We start from the raw sequence: 17,207 nt of genomic DNA on the forward strand, positions 1-17,207 counted from the left end.
ATCTTAAATGTATAAGAAAACATGCTACATGAGCATTTGAGCATCAGCATGTAGGCCTTTCTTTTCACCTGCAGTGCATTATATGTAACAGTGAACACATAAACATGCCATCCCTCCCAACACAGGGTGGCTTTTGTAAGATACTTCATCATGCTTAGAATACAAGTACTCTAATATGTGGTCCATGGATGACACTGGTTCTGAATATAAACTACAGAAAATGGTGAACATTTTAAAGCTAAAGTCACAAATTCTGATCAACTAACCATATCTACAGATATTTAAAAATGTCAGATTTAACTGTGCATGAATTTATTGCTAGGATTTATTCTCTTCAATAAAACTTACTTTTAAAACTCTCATATGCACGGGCATTACATGCAGGTATTTCCTCGCCTTGCAGTAAGGGTATCCCATCCTCACTGGGTAAACACAGAGGTGGTTTGTCTCCATTAGGGATACATATCAGTAATTTCAAGTCAACAATAAATCCAAGATTATTTTCCATCTTGTTGACTGTAAATCTGTTACAGAAAGAAAATGTCTTTCAAACTTATAGTTCTCAGAAATGAAAACTCTATTCAATTTGAGTATATAGAAACAGCACAATAAAAAAGGATCTAAAGAGTGTGAAATGTATAAAATAAAATATAAAGGTGACAAATATAAACTCTTTAAATATAGGGTAAAAATTGTTAAAATAACTGCATACTTGGCATGAAATGATACACCAGTGCCAGTTATCGATATGATTCATGATGTATAACTTATGATACAGTACTGATACACATATCAACTTCATGGTACCGCGTCACCCTTAGAAGGTATGCCAGTGGTATGGTGCTGCCATTTTTTATGTTGCCATCTTTGTTGTATTTCCAGTAACAAGATTACTGACAGACACTGACTTATCATCTATTCATATGCCATTCTCAACCATGACAAGATAAAAAGAAAAATACTTCCAATTATAATACCTGTTAGTTGTCAGTGATTTTAACTAAAAAATTTTGGCCATTTCAGGATGCTCCATTTGATCAGATGCAGACTCATTTTGGTCACCACAGACTAATTGTTCTGTGCTTCTTAAAAGCTTTAAAAACATCTAATTTTATGTCTTCATTTAAACTTGGATGGCATTACACTGTTATCTTCAAAACATAAGAACTATGCAATTTTCTTCGGCAAAGAAAATCTTATCTAGAACATGTTTAAGTGTACTCACTGCAGATACAAAATAACTGCTATGGCCACATGCACTCATTACTATCAGTGAAAAATGAAATTATTGACAACACATATTCACCTTCAACAAATTAAGGCAAGGTCACTATAACTCATGCAAGGTCACTATAACTCATGCAAGGTCACTATAACTTGAAACCAGCTCCCTTGCAAATTCTGTGCTCATGTTTGTTTTATCCCATCATAAAGTCACTGATTACAAATATCAACATAAAAGAAGACATTCCAAACTTATTCCCAAATTGAAATACTTTACTGGTCATTTAATAGAATATTTTGCACAAAACTCATCTGTTGCTTCGATTCTATTTGGATTGAATTTTGATGCAACGTTTCAGGTGTGTCACACCATCATTTATCTTTAGTTAGTTCTGAATGGTAGTTATTGTTTTATCCTGGACTTGAACAAACAATATCAAACAATAAGAACTGAATGTAACATATTTCACTACGTGACACCCCAGAAGTGTAGCCTTCAAATTCAATCCAGGAAGACAAGATACAAATAACTTCTTTTAAAAGTGGTCATTAAATCATCAATTAAGTATTAACTCATACATGAGGAACAAGTCTAGAATATGTCTCCTTTACTTTGATATAAGATTGACTAATCATTTCATACATGAGGAACAAGTCAAGAATATGTCTCCTTTACTTTGATATAAGATTGACTAATCATTTCATACATGAGGAACAAGTCAAGAATATGTCTCCTTTACTTTCATATAAGATTGACTAATCATTTCATACATGAGGAACAAGTCAAGAATATGTCTCCTTTACTTTGATATATGTCATAGGATACAAGATTGACTAATCGTTTCATACATGAGGAACAAGTCTAGAATATGTCTCCTTTACTTTGATATATGTCATAGGATACAAGATTGACTAATTGTTTCACCCTTGCTGCATACCCTCAAAAACTACAAGATTTTGGCTGACTGTACATCATTATCTTCCTTAACTGAGTTCACATAAAGAATGTGTTCCATGGTCAATGGACACTGGCAAGGTATACACTCTGGTCAATGTTCACTGTTTAGGACATATGCATGAGTCCAATATGTGCATCCTATCTGTGATCACAACACTACCTCATCATCTCTGTAATTTGTTCTATCTGAAGAATGCCACTCTCCAAATGTGGCTTTGATGTTCTCATGTTTGTTTGCACTTTCATCTGACATATATTACCATGAAGAACATGCCAGTTTATACAAAATTTAAGGTCAGTATATGGAATATGAAACAGGTAACTGCCGTGAAACTTTGAATGCTTTCTCTGCCCTATCCTTATTTTTCATACCAATGTGACTAGGTAGCCAACAGCAGTGAATACTTTTTACATAAAGTATTAGCCAATGATGTTTCTTTGAGACCTGGAATGTTAATGGGTTATCAGCTTTTATGTTTGCAACATTTTCAGTTTGAAATGAGAATCTATAATTTTGAGGTGTCATTGCAGTTCAAACATTTCAGAATGGTTATAATTTCTGTGGTAAAAAAGGAGGCTTTCTCCAGAAACCGGTTCAAGATGGTACCATTAGGGTTCTGCAATGACAGCAACAAAATTCTCTATATCTTTCAATATGGCTCTACACAAGAACGCATAGCCACAATAGGGAACTCTGTACAATGAGAGGCTTTGCTGAGTACATTTTAAATTGGCAAAGATCAAAAATTATTTTGGGGAATTCTGTTGTTGTTGTTGTTGTAGGGTTTAACGCCATTTTTCAGCACAAGATAGGCTATACATGGCGGACAGTATAAATGGTGGAGGAAGAACCCAGGAAACCCCCGGAAAGAACCACCGACCCACGAGAAGCTACTGGCAAGCTTTCTCACATAACCACATTAGCCGAATCCGAGACTCGAACTCACGCAGACAGAGGTGAGATAGCAGTGATCCGTAACGGTGAGTGCTTTGAACCACTCGGCCACTCGGGGCCCCGGGGAATTCTGATAGACAATTTGGTGATTTGGGAACTAATAACTCAGAAGTATTTCCAGCACTGATATTTGCTGTTTCTAAGGCATGACACATTTGTGCACCAAAAAGTAGAATGAAATTTGGTTTCAGAACATAAAAAGTTTGGCATCATATGTGAGATTAGATGGATTAAAAGATGGTTTGCAAGTATACTTAAAAGCCAAGTTCATTCATCCAGATAAAGTGATGGTTCATTTACCTGAGGTTATGTGAAGGAGTTCTAAATGCAGTCAAGACTGTGCATCAGATACAATTGGTAAGTTTTACAAGCAAATCCAGACACAAATGAGCCATAGTCAGACCCTCTGGTCTGCTCCCCAATTTGTGTTGAAAGTAACTTGTATTAAACTCCAGGGCTTTTTGACATTTGTCCCTGATGTATCTAATATATAGAAGGAAACCTGTTTTATGAAACAATGTTTAATGGCGTCTTGCAGGCTGATGGCTACTGAAGAGCAAGTTTCTTTTATGTGTGATACTATTACTATCAGCAAGAATTACTTCAAAAGTGTAATCGATTTCAAAGTTCAGTACGTGTACCTGTTTCAAGTGTTGCCATTTTTGACATAATCCCTAAGCCTGGTAGCCTACTTGGGGAATATTTAAGACTGCAACTCTGAAAATAGGAACTGATCTACTGAAACAGAATTTTTTTCAAGTCATTCTATTTAAACTGATTAATACAATCTGTCACCCACTGTATGCTACATTTTTCAAGTCATTCTGTTTAAACTGATCAATACAGTCTGTCACCTATTGTATGTTACATTTTGCAAGTCATTCTATTTAAACTGATTGATACAGTTTGTCACTCATTGTATGTTATTTTTAAATTCATTCTGTTTAAACAGATTAATAGTCTAACAGATTAATACAGTCAGTCACCCATTGTATGGTATATTTTTCAAGTCATTCTACTGAAACAGATTAATACAGTCTGTCACCCATTGCATGTTATATTTTTGAAGTCATTCTATTTAAACTGATTAATACAGTCTGTCACTCAAACTGTATGTTACATTTTTGAAGTCATTCTATTTAAACCGATTAATGCAGTCTGTCACTCACACTGTATGTTACATTTTTGAAGTCATTCTATTTAAACTGATTAATACAGTCTGTCACTCATTGCAAGCTATATTTTTGAAGTCATTCTATTTAACTGATAATACAATCTGTCACTCATTGCAAGCTACATTTTCCAAGTCATTCTATTTAACTGATTAATACAGTCTGTCACACATTGCAAGCTACATTTTTCAAGTCATTCTATTTAACTGATTAATACAGTCTGTCACTCATTGTATGTCACTTTTTGCAACTCATTAAGTATCTCATAAATACACATGACAAAATAAACACCACCTACTTGATCTGGATAGCACCATCTGCTAGTGTCAGTATGTGTTCCTCACCTGAAAATAAAATTAAAATGAAATACAACTTTAAGAAAGGTAACTTTGAAATTTTAAGACTAATTAACTGCAAGAAAAATTTGTTTTTATATCATCAAAGATCCAGGCTATTCAATATCATTAAAAACTATTATATGTTATGTATTTCTTTAGCTGAATATCATATCCAAGGGTCATTACATTTAAAAAGATGGGCAAAGAGACCTTGTTGCAAACTGTCCAAAAATTAATAATAGCTCTCATAACATAGTCATGATCATGAATCTCATTAAACAGATTCCATTTTTAAATTAAACTTGTTTAATATTTACATTAGAGGTTAATTTACTTTTGACTCATGGGAAATCAATTTGACAGCATAATTTCCTATTATTAGACATCTTATATTTGTGTCACTATACAGTAACATGATAATCTTACAGTCTTCAGTATAAGGTGGCCTAACTTTTAACATGGGACACTTTTAATACTACTACTACTAATAGTAATAATAAACTTTGTTTCATGAGGGTAACTCATTTTAAATATATTATTCTCCCCAGATGCCCTTAGGATGAACAAACTATTGTAAATACAAACTGTATAACAAAGCATACAAGTATATTAAGTACATCTAGCACCTGGTACTGATAATAATTGGAGTACATGCATTTCAAAACAATGAAAATTACTTTTGAGATAATTGTCAATTGTTTTCAAAAGCATATAGATTTGTTTCTCATTTAATGTTTTATGAGAGAATTTAATTCAATAAACACCTCCAAAGTAAGTGAATGATTCTTGTTGTCTTTGTTTTTGGCAATCGTGTTAGTAGTTAATTCTTTGCTACTGATACAAATTAAATTACTTGGTATTGTTTCTGACTTGATACAAAAGATGTTATGCAAATATGTTGACTAAATATTTTCTTTGTTTTGAACATTATTACAGACTCAGAGTATAAGAACCTGTACTTAGTCATGTCAAAGCAGAGTATAAGAACCTGTACTCATTCATGTCAAAGTAGAATTTTGGATGATGCTTCCAAAAGCAAATTACAATAAGTGTGTGTGTTTTAGATTTTTAACACAGCTTTAACAATTTTTCAGTCATATCACTATAATAAATTGGCACTTAATAGTTATGTCTAGCACTGTGGCATCATGCTGCGGACATGTAGCATAATGTCCCACCCAGTCACGTTATCCTGACACCAGGCCAACCAGCCCTAACACTAACATTGTAATGCTGAGTGCCAAGTGAGGCAGCTGCTAGTACAATTTTTATAAGTCTTAGGGTATGACTTAACCAGTGTTTGAACCTGATACCTCCTACATACAATGCAAATGCTCCAACATATTATGCCACAAGAGCAGTAAGTACAATAAATTCTTCAGGTTCTTTTTTTAAGTTTATGCATCCTTTCAATAATACTTTCAATCAAATATCTTCTGACTTTAATAATAATAATAATAATAATAATAATGATTATGTCTATCTGTATCATAGTCTCTCCAAAGCTCCTGCACATATCTGCAGTGACCATTCCATGTATGCACATTCAGCTTATTTTGTTTGATGAGTAAGGCATGGAGTGTGTGTGTAATTTGGATTTGTAATGTAGCTTTAACAATTTTGCAGTCATTTTTCTATGACATCTGCAATGTGACAGTTTATAGTGGCGTCTAGCACAGGGGCATCATGCTGCAGACATGTAGCAACATGTCCCACGCAGTCACATTATCCTGACACAAGGTCAACCAGTCCTAACATTAACCACTTAATGCTGAGCGCCAAACAAGGCAGCTGTTAGTAATATTTCTGTAAGTCTTTGGTATGACTCGGCTGGGAATCGAACCCACGATCTTCTGCTTCTGACACAGATGCTCTAACCACTAGGCCACTGGAGCAGTTTGGTCCAATCAGAACATTGCCATTGCAAGGCCTGGTGTTATTATAAAGGTATATTACCTGAATCAATGTTTAAACATTTCATATTTCTATTGTACTCATGGTAAAAACTGAAAGCACATAGCACATAAATGTGGTAGTCACGTGATGCAACAAAACCATTGTTGACACGTTGTATTCTTGATGAATCTGACTGACTTTCTCCAAGTTTCTGGTCCTTGTTCTATGAATAATATCTTCAGAATTATGTCTTCATTCATTGACAAACATTATGTGAGTTTATTACTTTTTTCATTTTGTACAACATTGGAAAGGGGGTTTATTATTGATATTGAACCTTGGATGTCATTAACAAGTAAGTTGCGAGATTTTTGTTGTCATGTGACTGGCAATGCAAATGGCAAGCACCAGGTAAATTTGATCAACCTGTAGTTTCATCTCAACTGTAACCAGATTAAATATATAACAATTATAATATTCACAATTTTCCAAAAAATTATTTTTCTATCAATTTCACGCAGATATATGACTTGATGTAACATCATTTAACTTTTCTAAGCCTGCTGGTAAGTGGCTACCTTATGCTATGCCACCACTGCATTGTGGTGGTAGCAAATTTGAATTTTCTACAGGCAACTGACTCTGACCCAACACCCCAACAGAAATGTCAAAGTGACATGAGAAGGGTCAGGGGAAAGTCAGACTAACCACGTAGGTACTACTAATGATACCCTACAATGTTTCTTTTCATTACCTAATCATCAAAGGTCACAAACAAAAGCTAACTGTATTGGTGATCTTGGTGAATTTGGGTGTAAACACAATCCGATGTCTAATTATACCAACAGGCCTGACAAAAAAGTCTGTAATGTGTTTCACAATTGGTAAGCTGTCAATTATTAATTTTATGTAGAGACCATTTCTACTGATAATAAGACAAAAGTCCTTGCATATGTGAGAGAGAAGTACAAATGAGCACATGTATACATTTGAAGTTTTCTTGATTTGATGGGGATGTATTTAAATTATCAGACTGGTTTTATGAGACATTCAATGACAAGCAGAGTCCGTTACTACTGATAAATGCACACAGTTATTTCTCTACAGGAAAATTTTGTTATTTTTCTTTTTCTAAATAGCATAATTAAATACATGTATTTGGTAACATAATACTACTGCTATAGAAATATATGTGAAATAATAATAATAATAATAAAAATAATAATGTTATTCAGTTCATAATACATAAATCTGTCAATAACTACATTTGAGAGCTAAATCTGCCTTCTGAGGTCGCCTATCTACAAATGACACTTTTGCCTTTTCTCACAGGTGGCTGCTGTCGACAGGTTTGGCTGTATCTACATTTGATATGTAACACTCATTATAACAGACATAACCTTTGCTAATTTTAGCCTATATGGGAAGATTTCCATAGTAATGCTTTCATTAATTATGTATATAAGAGGTGAAGCAACAATATCAGGTGAGAATATTTATTTAAGATGAATGGATCTGTCTGACCCATACCAGTTGATTTTCTCCAATTTACCCTTCAGAGTTTACTTCTAATATCTACTCATGTGATAAATGGAATAGTGAATAGTATATCTTCTGGAACTTGAGACTCAAAATCTGGGAGAAACAAAGTTGTGCTGCACTATTATATGACACACACGATAGAATTTTAAACTTTGTATTTTACGAGTTTCATAACATGAGTTGTAAAACGGTGTATTTGCAATGAGCTAAGTGAACTTTAGCTGTCATGGCAATTCACGAAAATATCTACAATTTGGCACTACAGATATGGAATAATGTGATTACATTTGACTGAATAGAGAAATGTGGCACAATACCTGCTTGTTGAAATTATCTTGAACGTAGGTAAACAACATTCTAAAATGCTAGGCCAGATCTCTGCAATTTGACCTTAGCTTTTGATCTGAAGGACACTTATCACCCCAAACCTATAAGGAAATTCTGTCACAACTTTGAAGAATAGTGAAGTTTTGGACAACATTAAGGCAGAAATAAAGATGCTTCAAACAAACTTCAAAGAAACTACTATTTAATATTACAAGATTGTTGGTCAGCAAGTAAAAGCTGACAATTTATCAAAATAAATTCATAAAATTTTCATTATCACTAAGTGCTGTTTCAGGATATAAAAAAATGGGACCCAGGGTAGACACTTTTAATATAGAATAGTCACCCATAGATCCATTTAGAATTTTGTATTGTTTTCATATGAATCCTTTGGGTAATCTGAGTAGCCTAGCATATATTTAGAAAAAAATGTGCCTTCCCCAGGTACCATGTATGTTTAAATGGAATAGCCCTAAGACAATCTGCAAACATTCACAACTATTGTACATGTCCAACTTGTGAAATAAACTAGTATTCTGTCTAGGGTAAGGATTGGTGGGGAGGGTGGTCTAAAACACGAACTTTAAAAAATGGCATATGCTCCAACTGTATCTGCCATAAGTAGATCTTTCAGAGATGTAAAAACATTACCCTTTACAGTTTAGTTACTTACCCCAGTCCAGTGTTATAAAGCGTTCACTGAATCTATGTGGTCCAAATGCCATGTCAATATGGAAGTCACATGGATCTAGTTTAAACCAGAAAGGGATGTATCGTTGTACAACCAGGGTACTGAATGGAACAGGAATGGCAAAGTTAAGACAGCACTGCAGGCCAAAACAATTATCTGGCATCTGACACAACACAACATTCTTCAAGGACTTTGGTAACTTTGCGAGAAATGATGTTAGGTTCCATGGACAGCCTGTAAAAGAATGAGAATAAAGTTTCCATCATATACAATTATTGCCAATTTAGCCAGTTAATTCACAAAGGCTTTATTCATTTGGAGTGCAGTCTATTGATGTAATGTAAATGTTGTTTATAATAAATTTACTTAAATTATAAAACTTCTTGCCCATAACCAGATATGTGTCAATACAGTATGGATGCACCAACCAACAATGTGCAAAGAAGTCAAACAAGGGCCATAATCCTATTTTAAAATGTTGGAGAATGATTAAAACAACTTGATCTAGACCTTCATAATATAACACCAATCCATCAAGTTATTGGCGTAAACAAAATTCACAATTAAATGACAGAACAATTTGTGACATGACAAAACAGAAAGGTAAGAGTAACCATGAATTACTACTGTGCTCTCTCACTATAAGACCCCTCAATATACTGCTGCCCTCTTATACTGCAGGTATGCTCAAGGATCCCATAATAATTGGTCATGTTTTGTTTGTCTTAGTAACTTAAACTATTTCACTTCATTTTATGCTAGGCCATGAATTACTGAATTTCCTCATGAAATAATTGTGATAATTCACTGGAATGAAATAAGATAAATATTTTCACTGCTGCATCAATAAAATTACAACCAGAATTGTCTGAGCTACTTTTAGACACTTGCATGATCTAGTGATATTAAGGTCACCTCACATATAGATAAACTCAAATAGAATAAATTGGCATAACATTTTTTTCTTAAATTTTATGTTAGGAAGAAGAATTATGTTACTACTGATATTTTCTGTGTGAATATACACAAAACACAGCAAAACATAAATGAAACAGCTGATATTATCATGCAGGACTTCAATATTGCTAGCCAATATTTTTCAGCAAAATATAAAATGAAAATTTGAATAATGGTTATATTTCATATCTTTGCCACTTGTGAAAATTGTAATGATATAGTTTTGTTGACAGATCTCTCAATATAAGGCTTCCTCAAGTCTATTTATGGCATTTAAAAATAGCATTATAAAGAAAGAGTACTGTATCTTCATAATGTAATTTCTGGGTATAAATAGTGCACAAATGTTAACAAGGGCTAATAAATAATTTGGCACACAGCTATTAAGACTGTAAAACAACATACCTTCAGGAGGCTCTTGCAGCACACATTTACCTTCAGAGAAGTATTTCTACAGACAAAATAAAATTGAAATTCTGAAGAGATAGTGGGACAATGTAAAAAAATTCTCATTCAGCAAATGGTATCATGAAGCTACTTTTTAAAACGTTAATTGGCTTGAAAATGAGGTTCAATAGTTTCTAAACAATAATCATTTTATCTTGGGTCATTAAATCTATGGTTTACAGCAATATCATGAAGCTACTAATTAAAAGGTTAATTGGCTTGAAAATGAGGTTCTAAACAATGATTATTTTATCTTGGGTAATTAAATCTATGGTTTACAGCAAGCAAAAAATCCACAAAAACTGGTACTCCATGAAAATTATGAATTCACAATACTAGTTAATAACTAAAAGAACTAAATTTTATTTTGGTCAAATGAGACACAAGCTTACCTTAATTCCGAGTGCTTCTAGAAGCAAATTAAATGCTTCTTCAGTCAGAGCTCCACCAACAGCATTTTTCAGGCCTTCAAAAGTTAATGCTGAAACAGAAAATGTCATAGAATATAATGAGATGGATCTCACTTCTGTCAGACGTGGAACTGGAGTAGTAGTAGTAGTAGCAGAGTTTAATAATACGTCAGCACAATACTAGCTGTACAATGCAAATTAGAGGTCAAGCTATAAACATTCACATGTAAGGAACTGCACGCAAGTCTTGGAAGATATTGCCTTCCTGATAAATATAAAAGGAGCTGTTAAATGATGAAGGTAAAGACGTTGAAACGTGTAAATAAAATGACACCTGAAGACAAAAAATATAGAACATGGTCAAGATGTTTTAACTGCTCTGGTGGTACACTATACTGTTTCTTCATTGAGTCAGCATCAGAAATTTTTGCATCAATGGGTGAAGTGATAAACTTTACAAGACTGCATTCCACTGTCAGTGTGCACACTCTGGTCAAGATCCACACTTCAGGAGGTATACACAAAGTATGTACATGTTCCCAATATGCATTTAGCACATGGATAATATGCTATTCATGGAACCCATTTTTTCTTCAACAAACAATCTGAATATGTCAGACATGATATTTCATATGGATAAACGCCTATTCACTCTGCACTGTAGAGCATCTAAGAATGACATTTTTCATCAAGGTGTGGATATCATATTAATATGACCTATGATGGCATTGTTTCTCCTTTCCATGTGAAGAGGAAATTCAATTGTATTCGGATATTAGTTGGAGCTCGCCTTTGTGATCCACTGTTTCTCATGGATAATGCTCTCGCCATAAGCAGAACTACCTTTAATGCTACCATTGAGGCTGTTTTGCTCAGGTTAGGTTATGATTCACATCACTATAATGTACATACCTGCCACATTGCAGCAGATACCAGTGCTGCTAAGACTGGAATTCCGTACCATAATAATAATAATGATGATGAAAATATTTATGGTAGGAAACATTATTAGGTCTTTAAGTTTGTTCTTGCAGTTGAATCTGATCCAGCCTTGGGTTGATGGTCCTTTAATGTATCTTGTAGATATATTCAGGTGGACTCTGATAGAATAGAGCTTGCTTTGTGTTGAGGCATATATCACAGCATGTTGCCTCACTTGGCAGTGTACACTTGTGTTGATCAATGCACTATTCTGCTTTTTTACTTAGTGATACCATCATACAAATTTGGAACACATCAGAGACATTGTACAGCTTGTTCTTGCCAGTCATTCATTTTCACATCCTTTGCTACATTGTCATTCCAGCTGTATTTTATATTAGTGAAGATGTGAATTCCTAACTGGTTATCAAATACATATATCTAATATTGTTATCTTTAGGCACATCTGGATTATTATGCAGTTTGAAATCTAGTTCATGCATTTTCCATGTTATAGCATTTTCAATCATTATTATCTTTCTTTATCCATACATTTCCTTAAATTGGGGGCATTTGTTACAGTTGCACTGTTCCATAGTCACAAGACTCCCTTGACTTTGTCTGGGTCATTGCCAAGTTTCACGCATTCACAACTTTGCTTTTGACCCCCAATTTGTGTCAGTACTTAACTGTACTCAACTAATAAGCCCATATACTTCAAACATGCTACCTACAGTGCATGTATGGAGTACTGGCTGATGTTTGTTGTCATAAGAATTCTCAGAATCAGACTTATCGAGTTTCAGTTATCAGTGTCCCAATATACCTTGTATCAGACCCTTGCTGTTCCATATACAGGTGCTGGACACTCTTCACAGCCCTACAAACTCCCCAAGTGTCTCTTCCTCAGGTATTCCCATAGAAACCATTCAGAGCTCAGCTGGTGCAGTGTGCAGTGACAGTATTTGCCCTAATTATGCCAATTCTTTTAAATATTTACTACAAAGTTTATATTGAACCTATGTATTGTGTATTATTTAAATTAGCACAAAGATACATTATCTTTGAGATTTTCTTCTGAATGAGGGATGACAGTCTCTAACAATAGGTTTCATGTTATTAAGCTTGTTTATGGAGTTTTAATTCCATATATTTTACCAAGTATGAAGAACAACTCTACCTTGAATCAGGATATGGAATCTTCGAAACAGGTAAATGCAGGGCATGGAATCTTCCAAACAGGTAAATGTAGGGCAGCTCTGGCTGCTTTGTCTGTACTTTAATTACTCTTAATACAAATACTGCAAAGTAGCCAACAGCACAGAATACCTTTTCTAGATTCTATAAGTAAATCATGGTTCTGCCAGATTCAGGATATTAAAGAATACTCAGATTTACTAAGGATTAACAAGGTTCTCAGTGTGGAAAGGGAATCCCAAAATATGATAAAATTTGTTTTCTTTTAATAGGTCTCAATGTATTTCAATGGTATCAGTATCTGCTGTAATTTCTGCAGTAGAAATGGAGGCTTACTGCTGCAACCAGATCAAGATGGTGCCATGGGGTGTTGCAATGGGATCTACAAAGCATGTTTCCATCCTTCAAATAGTCTGTATACATGGATGTAGAGGCACACAAAGAGATTTTGATTTCACTGAATATTCTCTGAAACTTAACAGGAACTGTTAAGGACTTTTTGAATTTGCAAAGGTTCAATAGAGAGGTTTTGACAAATACAGTGGCATTTAGTATTACAGACTCTTGTTACAGTTGCTATATTTTTTTTTATTGCAATGGTGTGGATGAACTTGTTTATCAAAACATGGAGACTAGAACTGGCAAAATATTTCAAGTTAAAAAATGAACTTTTATATTATTAAACTTTATAAACGGATGAAGTTAATTTCAACCAAATAATATGAAAAACCCAATTTCTAAGTTTTCATGGAACTCTAAATCATTTTCAGACATACCCTGGATTATATTTTCTTAAAGAGTCATCTGTCAGAATGGCTTACCTGGCAATTTGAAATTTTCATTGCAAATTGGGATAGGAATCTCCATCTTTTCTACAATGGCACCATTCCAGATACAATTCCCTGGTTCTATACATAATTTCAGGCTAGAATTGACAACAAACACTTTCTTTTCATCATCCTTGTCAATAGAAAACCTGAAAGGCAATAAAATGATTTTCAATGCCTAATTAGCTGTACAGATAAATGAAAAATGTATACAATGAAATTTGCCTTCAAGAACACTTCCATATAAATTACCTCTGCTCAAAACCTATTGATAAAAAAAAAAAATTTTGGGAGTATTCTTTATCAATGGATCTAGCACTACAGGATAAATAGTTACCTTAAGTCGAATTCTGAAGAGGTCTAGAAGATGTATTATAGATCTAACACTACAGGATAAATAGTTAATCTTAAGAGGTCCAGAAGATGTATTATAAATCTAACACTACGGGATAAATAGTTAATCTGAAGAGGTCCAGAAGATGTATTATAGATCTAACACTATGGAATAAATAGTTTATCTGAAGAGGTCCAGAAGATGTATTATAGATCTAACACTATGGGATAAATAGTTAATCTGAAGAGGTCCAGAAGATGTATTATAGATCTAACACTATGGCATAAATAGTTAATCTGAAGAGGTCCAGAAGATGTATTATAGATCTAACACTAGGGGATAAATAGTTAATCTGAAGAGGTCCAGAAGATGTATTATAGATCTAACACATGGGGATAAATAGTTTATCTGAAGAGGTCCAGAAGATGTATTATAGATCTAACACTTGGGGATAAATAGTTAATCTGAAGAGGTCCAGAAGATGTATTATAGATCTAACACAAGGGGATAAATAGTTTATCTGAAGAGGTCCAGAAGATGTATTATAGATCTAACACTAGGGGATAAATAGTTTCTCTGAAGAGGTCCAGAAGATGTATTATAGATCTAACACAAGGGGATAAATAGTTTATCTGAAGAGGTCCAGAAGATGTATTATAGATCTAACACTATAGGATAAATAGTTAATCTGAAGAGGTCCAGAAGATGTATTATAGATCTAACACTATGGGATAAATAGTTAATCTGAAGAGGTCCAGAAGATGTATTATAGATCTAACACTACAGGATAAATAGTTAATCTGAAGAGGTCCAGAAGATGTATTATAGATCTAACACAAGGGGATAAATAGTTTATCTGAAGAGGTCCAGAAGATGTATTATAGATCTAACACTATGGGATAAATAGTTAATCTGAAGAGGTCCAGAAGATGTATTATAGATCTAACACTACAGGATAAATAGTTAATCTGAAGAGGTCCAGAAGATGTATTATAGATCTAACACTACAGGATAAATAGTTAATCTTAAGCTGAAGAGGTCCAGAAGATGTATTAAAGATCTAACACTACAGGATAAATAGTTAATCTGAAGAAGTCCAGAAGATGTATTATAGATCTAACACTATGGCATAAATAGTTAATCTGAAGAGGTCCAGAAGATGTATTATAGATCTAACACTATGGGATAAATAGTTAATCTGAAGAGGTCCAGAAGATGTATTATAGATCTAACACAAGGGGATAAATAGTTTATCTGAAGAGGTCCAGAAGATGTATTATAGATCTAACACTACAGGATAAATAGTTAATCTTAAGCTGAAGAGGTCCAGAAGATGTATTACAGATCTAACACTAGGGGATAAATAGTTAATCTGAAGAGGTCCAGAAGATGTATTATAGATCTAACACTACAGGATAAATAGTTAATCTGAAGAGGTCCAGAAGATGTATTATAGATCTAACACTATAGGATAAATAGTTAATCTGAAGAGGTCCAGAAGATGTATTATAGATCTAACACTATGGGATAAATAGTTAATCTGAAGAGGTCCAGAAGATGTATCATAGATCTAACACTACAGGATAAATAGTTAATCTAAAGAGGTCCAGAAAATGTATTATAGATCTAACATTACAGGATAAATAGTTAATCTTAAATTGTTATTCTGAAGGGGTCCAGAAGATGTATTATCAACATCTGACTATATCCCAGCAGAACCTAGGAAAAGAGAAGCACCAGCATGCCATTATTTTCTGTTGGAATAAATAAGGCTGAGAGAGAACAAGGGTCAAAACTGGTCATTTTCTCACTATATTGTATTGTCTGTTGCTCTGGTCAACTAGGCCCTTACCAAGGTTTAAAGTTCTGAAACAGTTTCCCTGTTCAGAGTGTCGGAGTGGGTCTCTTCCTATTTATATAGACCCTCTTTGTAAATAAAGGCAAGGTTCTAGGTTGCTGGGCCTGTGCAATAATCTTACAGTGAAGTGGATTCTAAGAAATGGAACAATTGCCAGAGAAAATTATAGAAATGATCTAAATACTGACAATAAGGTCAGGTATTGAGATGTAAATACTCCTGACCATTAAAACGGAGAATTAAAATCAGTTTACTGTTTGATGAAACAGGCAAATGAGATGCAAAATATTTGTCTACAATAATGATGGAGCAATCTTCTACTGATAGAAAAAAAATCAAGGATTGCTCAAACTTGACAAAGGGCACAAAATGGAAGGTTTTTGTGAGTCCCTCGAAACAAAGAGCTGACTAGGTGTAAGCAGAAGTAGTAACAAGTAAACAAAAATATATGGCACCAATCCCTCCATCCAAGGGTATACCACTCTTTTCTGACTTCTGTCCCAGTAAAAAGACAATGTTCAAGTGCTTTTATCACTAAAACAAGCCAAAGAAATGTAATCAACATCTTTTCTCCTTCCAGTCTTCGTAGTATATTATGATCACATAATTTATCTGAAGAATCCAAAAATCACATCATTATATTTAACACACGACCAGAAGTGTCCAAATTTTGCATCTTCCAGCTCACAGTGACCATTGAAACCTAAATATGTAGAGTTTTTCCCCGTATCTGAGGAAAGCCATTTTTAGCTGCCAATATTAGAACTAATTTTTATTTCACAAGATCAGAACCCATGAGCTTTGATTTTATTATCTTGAGTATATTTGTACGACTCTTTCTAGTGCTAATATCAATCTGCAGAAAATGAATAAAAAGTTTCACAAAATTAATGTAAATAAGAAACATTACTGCACTGTACACCAAAAAAAAAAGACAAAATCAGGCCCATAAATAAATGGAAGGCACATAGATTACAGAAAAAATTACACAATTACTAAGGTAGTGATTTTGTATATTTGGGATTTTAAAATAATACCAACCTTATGATTGTATTCGCATTAAGCTCTAATACCTCTTCTCGACCTGAAAAGACAGGAATAATTCATATATTTACATATTTAAAAACATGAGGATGTATCTATCTAAACACTA

The 17,207-nt window shown here is 33.8% G+C and overlaps 1 protein-coding gene across 1 annotated transcript in view; it reads right to left on the reverse strand.

Moving 5' to 3' along the window:
• LOC149782244 (uncharacterized) overlaps nucleotides 1-17,207 on the reverse strand; it is a 577,549-nt gene that overhangs the window by 506,648 nt on the left and 53,694 nt on the right. The window contains exons 24-30 of the mRNA XM_089935097.1: nucleotides 17,096-17,138; nucleotides 13,857-14,011; nucleotides 10,900-10,988; nucleotides 10,466-10,511; nucleotides 9,086-9,337; nucleotides 4,608-4,653; nucleotides 349-524 (exon numbers count right to left, since the gene is read on the reverse strand). Of these exons, the coding sequence (XP_089791223.1) occupies nucleotides 349-524; nucleotides 4,608-4,653; nucleotides 9,086-9,337; nucleotides 10,466-10,511; nucleotides 10,900-10,988; nucleotides 13,857-14,011; nucleotides 17,096-17,138 (807 nt within the window). The remainder of the gene's footprint in view (nucleotides 1-348; nucleotides 525-4,607; nucleotides 4,654-9,085; nucleotides 9,338-10,465; nucleotides 10,512-10,899; nucleotides 10,989-13,856; nucleotides 14,012-17,095; nucleotides 17,139-17,207) is intronic.

Source organism: Sinohyriopsis cumingii, chromosome 15 (genome assembly GCF_028554795.1).
Source record: "Sinohyriopsis cumingii isolate HCF-2022 chromosome 15, ASM2855479v2, whole genome shotgun sequence".
In the NCBI taxonomy this organism is placed as follows: domain Eukaryota; kingdom Metazoa; phylum Mollusca; class Bivalvia; order Unionida; family Unionidae; genus Sinohyriopsis; species Sinohyriopsis cumingii.